The sequence below is a fragment of the Orycteropus afer genome, unplaced genomic scaffold (assembly GCF_000298275.1).
Source record: "Orycteropus afer afer isolate SDZICR_OR568_19922 unplaced genomic scaffold, OryAfe1.0 scaffold00507, whole genome shotgun sequence".
NCBI classification, from domain to species: domain Eukaryota; kingdom Metazoa; phylum Chordata; class Mammalia; order Tubulidentata; family Orycteropodidae; genus Orycteropus; species Orycteropus afer.
This window is the reverse complement of record NW_006922094.1, coordinates 1669962-1676728: the sequence shown is the minus strand read 5'-3', so window position 1 is coordinate 1676728 and position 6767 is coordinate 1669962. Positions and strand designations below refer to the sequence as shown.

Sequence of the window (6767 nt, the reverse complement as noted above, 5' to 3'; positions counted from 1 at the left end):
GAGGCAGTATCACTACGGAAGTAGATTGCCCAACCTTCCTTCCAAGGCGTGGCTGGTGGGTTTGAACCGCCAGCCCTCTGGTTAGCAGTCCTAGACATCATGAGTTTGAAACTCCAAAAGCAAAAATAAGTGAGCCCATCTAATCCTAAACTGTCCCTACCATGCACACACATCCATCCTGTTGTTCCCTGTCTGCCTGTCTCCCACCCCTGGTCTTTTCCTTCCCCTGCCTCATGATGATAAAACCTATAGAATTCATCCAGTTCCACACGTTGTTCTAAGCACTTTCTATATAATAAGTCATTCGACTCCCGTATAATCCTGTGAGGTAGAAATGATACCATCCCCATTTTATACACGGGAAAACTGAGGCTGAAAGGGTTTAAATACATGGCTCAATGTCACTCAGCTGGTAAGTTCCTGAGGCAAGATTTGAACCCAGGCTGTTTGGCTTCAGAGTCCAGATTGTAACCACTAGGGCTCAACACGTAGAGCCTGGTTGTTCAGGCAGGGCAACTGGGCCTGCCCGTCACTGACCTGGTCATCGGACACCTGCTGGATGTGGACGTGGGTCCCGTTGAGGATGTGTAGTCGTGTGTAGCCATACTCCTTCACACGCACGGCACTCCAGGGCCGTGGGAAGAGGGCAAAGGGAGTCAACCGTTCCTCACAGCCCTACACAGAGAGAATCAGTCAGACCTGGGGCTGGGGCACATGGAGGGCCCTCAGGGGAACAGAAAAGACCTTGAGGCCTGTGCCCTGGGTGCCCCAAGTAAAACAGAGTCAGCTAAGACATGGTATCAGTAAAGCTTCAATTGATCAAACTGACCCAGCCAGGCTTCCTGTACCTCAGAGCTCTGGCTTCTAGCGAAGTGCACACGGCTATAGACTGCCCACTGCAGCATTTTTGTAAAAGCCCCAAGCTGGAAGCCACCCCAATGGCCAACGGTGGGGGTCAGTTAAACAAACCACAGCATAGACATCACCAAGGAGGGCGATTTGGAGAGCCACGATTATTGTGAAAGGGAAAGCAATAGAATAGAAGTAGAAAGTGGCTCTCGACCTCACTGCACAACAGATCCTGAAAGAGAGCTTGTAAACACAGTGCTGGGGGAGAGGGAGGGCTCATCCTGAAGCAGAAAGTCAGGCGCTGACCGCAGGCGATGGGGCTCGACAAAGCTCCATTCTGTAGCCATCACTGTGATCACTGATTGAAGCAAGACTCATCACTGGTTGGTAAAAGTGGTGGGTGAAAAGTTTGAGGAGTAACAGGGTACTTGAGTTATCTCAAAGTATCTCCCCACAAGATGCTTATTCATTACAAGCAGAAAAAAGTAATTCTATGATGGAGAGGTCTGGCAGTGATCAAAGGAAACGTCATCCGTAATGAGACAGATTGATACCACATTTATGGATGGGAAAACTGAAGTTCAAAGAGAGTTACCACATGATGCTTGACAGGAGGTACACGGAACACAGGATCATATGTGTGCGTTCCTTCCAAAGGTGCCTCACTTCAAGTCAATCATGAACAAGCTTCAGAGAAACCCACAGTGAAGGACACACTACAAACCAACTTTGATGTACTCCTGGCAAGTGTCAAGGTCATGAAAAGGAAGAAAGCCTGGAAGAAGTAGATCTGATTAAAGGAAACTAGAGACACCGCTTAAGTGGAATGAGTGATCTTAGACTAGGTCCTGCATCAGAAAACAAACAAAGCCCTCCCTCCTTGGAGAAGTGGCTGATCTCGAGGCTGGGGCAGGGAAATCCAAGATGTACCTGGAGTATCTTGTGTGGCTGAGTCACTAGGGCACAAAAGCCCACCTGGAAGAGCTCCCAAAGGCCACCGTGGAAACAATGTGAGCAACAAAATAATTGACGACAGTATTGGATTATAACCACAGACTAAACTAAATTGCCCATGAGTCTATGCTGGAATGAATGACCGAGCACAGCAGAAGGGGTAATTCTTCTTTACCAGAGGATTCCTGCTAATAAATACAGGAAGTATGAGGAAAACAGAAAGTCCCCACCAGAACCTCACGGTAACAATTACTACAGGCAAGATCTGCTGACGGATGCTAACGTTAGTGGGTGGACATTTGAGGAGAAACAAAACACTGGGAAGTTGAAAAGGGCCTCTCCCAAGATATTTATTAATTAGAAGGGAAATCAGTAGCTTCACAGTGGAGACGGTCAGCCGACACCTCCTTAAGCAGGAGGTCCAGCTAAACATCTCCAGTAATAAGATGTGTTGACATCATGTGACTCCCTCATGTGATGTGCTAAGAAGGACACACCATGACTTCTCTGATTTTCTTGTCTCAAATGCATAACCTGAACCTCCTCCAGAGAAAACAGAAAACATCACACAAACTCCAAATATCTGGGCAAGACCAAAAAAAAAAAAAGCCAAACTGACTGCCATCGAATTGATTCCTACTCTTAGTGACCCCCAATTGGGTTCCCAAGAAAGTACGTCTTTATGGAAGTAGATTGCCCCATCTTCCTTCTGCAGAGCAGCTGGTGGGTTTGAACAGCCAACCTTCTGGTTAGCAGTCAAATGCCTTACCCACTATGCCACCAGAGCTCCTTTACCTAGGGTTGAAAAACAAAACAAACCAAACTCACTGCCGTCGAGTTGGGTCCAACTCATAGTGACCCATCCTTGAGTTTCCGAGGCAGTATCACTATGGAAGTAGATTGCCCCATCTTCCTTCCAAGGAGTGGCTGATGGGTTTGAACCAATTGCCTTCTGGTTAGCAGTCAAATGCCTTAGGCACTATGCCACCAGAGCTCCTACCTAGGGTGACAGTAGGGGTTAAATAACATCACGTGTATAAAGCATGTGGCATTCAGACTGATCAAGGTTGCCATCAAGTCAAGTCCAATACATAGCACCCCTATGGTCAGGGTAGAACTGCCCCTATAGGTTTCCAAGGTTATAATCTTTACAGAAGCAGACTGCCGCATCTTTCTCCCATGGAGTGCTGACCTTTTGGTTAGCAGCCCAATACTTTAACCACAGTGCCAACAAAGCTTCCTGATCAAGGTTAGCCTTCGATAAATAGCAAGAAGAGAGAAACCAAGGGTACCCTTCCCTGCCCTGCTCACAGCAGATCCTGTGATGATATGGACAGGGCCTCGGGGGTTGGTGTAGGGTGTCGCTCGGCTGCCGTTAAACACCTGGAGGAAGGAGCAGAGTTGGGGGTCACACTAGGCCATGCCCAGGATGTCCAATGAGGCACCCATTGCCACCAGACACATGAGACCTCGACCCTCCCTGTGCCTCACCTTGTAGTTGTAAATTGGCCATAGCCGTTCGTAGGAGTGTTCATGAGCCCACAGCTGCAGGTCAACCCCTGAGACAGAAAATGGGGCCAGGTCTCTGAATCCAGGAAAGATGGGGTATGGGGCATGGGCCTAGGGGGCCTAAGGGTCACTCACCATGTCTGTAGAAAAGATCCTCCAACCCATACAACCGGCCAAAGAGACCTTTGCGAACCTAGAAGGATAGACAAAGAGGTGAGAGGTGATTCATACTGACCCCACCTGCTTTCGGGGCCCCTGCCGCCCTCCAGGAAGGGGGTCCTCACCTTGCTTTCGTGCCACGTACAGTCATCCAGATCAGCATTGGAACAGTACATGGGTCGGTGACCCATGGTGATGATCCACGGCCGGACTGCCCGATTCTGGTTGGCTTTCTAGAGAGAAGGTCCCAGAGGGAGAGGTAGGGCTGGGGGGTGGAGGGAGTAAGGCAGGCTGGGGACCAATGGGGACCTCCACTCAGGTTACCTGCAGGTCACTCTCCAGCCAGCGGAATTGTCTCTCTACCAGGTGCAAGCCATAATGGAGAAAGAAATAGACTTCGGTGGAGAAAGAGATGATGTGGGCTGGGCCCAGATCCCAGCTGGAGGGGTCAAAGGGCAGGGGTCAGAGGTGAGGCCTCCTCTGCATGCCCCATCCTGGGAGGAAGGTCAGTCTCCAGCACTCCCAGCTTACCTGTACCAAAGGCCTTCAGTGTTCCCTGGCATACTGAAGCGAGCCTTATAGTTGGAGAAATTGCTGGAAAAAGCAAGTAAAAAGGTGGGGTGAGGGGCTGGCTGCCACAGCTTCCCACCCCCACCATTCCCTCACTGTCGGTCCTAGACTCTGGCTCCCAGGCCTAGGGAAGGCTAACAAGTCAGCCTGTCCCTCACCTCCTCTCTCTCACTACCACACATGAGCTGCTGCAGTCTGAGAGACTAAGGTTAGACACTAAGAAGCCACTGGAAGTCAAAGAATCATCTACTTTGAGATAAGTCTAGCCAGGGCCTCCTGCCCAGCCCTTGCCCACCCACAGCCCTGGTCCTCACTAGCGTTCTTCATGGTTCCCAGGACATGTCATGTACGGCAGGCTTGCGGCCACGGGCTCAATGAGCCTCATGAACTTGTCCCCGACGCGGGCGTTGTCCTCATCCATGTTGTAGGCGAAGTCTCCTGAGGAAGAGGGGTGCAGGGGAACAGCAAGGATTCAGACTTGACTCCGCTTTTCTCAGAATTAAGGGACCTGGGTGTTTAGCTGTAGGGCTGTACAACCCTTGGTCTTCAAACTATTCCAGTCCACTGATCCTTACCTCACACCCACCAGCATTGGCTCTTGGAACCATTCCCTCAGTCACTGGTCTCTGGGCCCCCTCAAAATCATGTTAGTCTCCTGTGCTCTGATGCCACCAGCCCCCAGCTCTGTCTGCATTGTCAGCAACCGTAAGCACCACCACACAAGACTCATATAGTACTTAACTGCTAAGAGGCAATCGCAAAGCCTTTACACACACGATCACCTGAATCTTCAAAACACTCATAAGGTGAGTATTACTATCATCCCCATTTCAGATGGGGAAACAGGCCCAGAGAGGCAAAGTGCTTGCCCAAGTTATCAGAATGAAGATGCTATTGTTGTTAGGGGCCATTGAGTTGGCTCTGACTCACAGCAATGCTATGTACAACAAGACAAACGCTGCCTGGCTCTGTGCCATCCTCACAATCCTTGCTATGCTGGGAACCATCGTTGCAGCCACTGTGTCCACCCATCTCATTAGTGAAGGTACAGGAATCAAACCCCAGGAGTCTGACTCCAGAGTCTCTACTTTGGAACATATCAGCCTAATCTCCCATCTCGTCTCCTGTCCCCTAAATAAGAGTAACAACAACAACTAGCACTTATCTGGCACTTACAACATGCCAGGCAATGTTGAAAGAGCTGTACACACATTACCTTATGGAGTCATCCCCATACTCCTATGAATTCTGCTCTAGTTCAGTGTCTAATAACAACACAGAAAGAAAACCAGTGCACACAGGTCTAAGTGCTAGAATTGAGATGTCAACTGGGGCAGCTGGTAAACCACAGTCATTGATCTCTATGGCCAATCTCAACCTCTGTGCTTTCAGAACCAAGCTAGCCCCAGCCCCACACCCCACCACAGTCCTGGTGCTGCCTTGCACCCAAACTCCCACCACCCACGCCTCCAGGGCACCCTTGCCAATGCCTCACCCACATGGAGAACAGCATCATACATGCCCTGCTGGATGTCCCTCCGCAGCCGGGGGAGAGCCTTTGGGTTGTCAGCCCCCAGGTCCCCAAACACAGCCAGACGGGGGCTCCAGTGGGGCCCACTCTTTAGGGTCCTGAAGCGGAACCGACGGCTCCAGCCCCGGGCGCTGCCACAACGGTAAACTGAGGAGAGAGGAAAAGCTCACAGTCAGCTGGAGGTGCCCAGGATCCTTCCTCCAACCCCCATCCATTTTCATCTGGCATGGGGAAGAAGGGTATTAGATAGATCTCACCCATGCCCCACTGTCTACCTCTCCCTAGATCCCCCACACCTTCCATTTTCATCCCAGGGTCTCTTACAACAGGCTTGCAAATAAAGAGCAGTGACCAGCCCAGCCTCAGCCACCAGCCAGTGGGAGCTTCTGGTCCATAGCCCACTTCACTTCCTGTCCTCCCTCAATCTCTCAGCCCGGGACCCTTCTCACCATACTGGACCCCAGGCAGCAGCCCCCGCAGCATGACTCGGTGTATGTACAGCTTCCGACGGAGAATGCCCCCATCCACAAAGGGGCTTGAGGCACCCCGGGCCTGGAAGGGCAGGGGTCCTGATAGCTGCAGCCCAAACTGCACTTCAGAGAGGGTAGGGATCCATGTGGTCCAGGTTACAGTCATGGCACCTGGCTCATCTGGGGAACAAGGAGCAGAGTGGGCGTCAGGGAGGCTGGGGCAAGGAGCGGCTCTCAGAGGGAGTGAGAAGCAGTGACTGTCACAGCTCTTGAATTTAGCCATCAATGGCACTGCTAAAGGGGCAAGGAGGCCGCATCTTCTGACCTCTAATCACACAAGAGGAAGACAGAATCACCATCAGTAGCCCAAGGTCTATTACTGTGAGGCCAGACATGCTACCTCCCTCCAGCCCTTTCACCAACCCTGACACCAACCATTCCTCCCACAGCACTCACCAGCTCTCTGCTGGTTCAATAAGTTGCTGTAGTGGCCACACAGAACTCACAGATTATGGGGTTTATTAGGGAAGCAACAGGCTACAATTCAAGTTCAGGAACAATACTCAATTTCTCTCAGCCTGCTGTCTCTCAGGCAACAGTCTCTCTCAGTCTCTCTCCCAGCAGTGTGCGTCTCTCGGTGTCTCTCTCAGCAATGCATGTCTCTTGCATCTCTCTCTCAGCAATGCGTGTCTCTCAGGAATGCATTCTCTCAGTACCACTTTTTT

General features: G+C 51.0%; 1 protein-coding gene across 1 annotated transcript in view; it reads right to left on the bottom strand.

Annotated features, from left to right (window-relative positions):
• The window catches only part of ACP7 (acid phosphatase 7, tartrate resistant (putative)), a 45965-nt gene that overhangs the window by 2169 nt on the left and 37029 nt on the right, over window positions 1-6767 (bottom strand). Inside the window, exons 2-11 of the mRNA XM_007955546.2 lie at window positions 6022-6222; window positions 5537-5719; window positions 4356-4479; window positions 4003-4065; window positions 3796-3910; window positions 3597-3704; window positions 3448-3505; window positions 3295-3362; window positions 3115-3186; window positions 538-675 (exon numbers count right to left, since the gene is read on the bottom strand). Coding sequence (XP_007953737.2) covers window positions 538-675; window positions 3115-3186; window positions 3295-3362; window positions 3448-3505; window positions 3597-3704; window positions 3796-3910; window positions 4003-4065; window positions 4356-4479; window positions 5537-5719; window positions 6022-6222 — 1130 coding nt within the window. The remainder of the gene's footprint in view (window positions 1-537; window positions 676-3114; window positions 3187-3294; window positions 3363-3447; window positions 3506-3596; window positions 3705-3795; window positions 3911-4002; window positions 4066-4355; window positions 4480-5536; window positions 5720-6021; window positions 6223-6767) is intronic.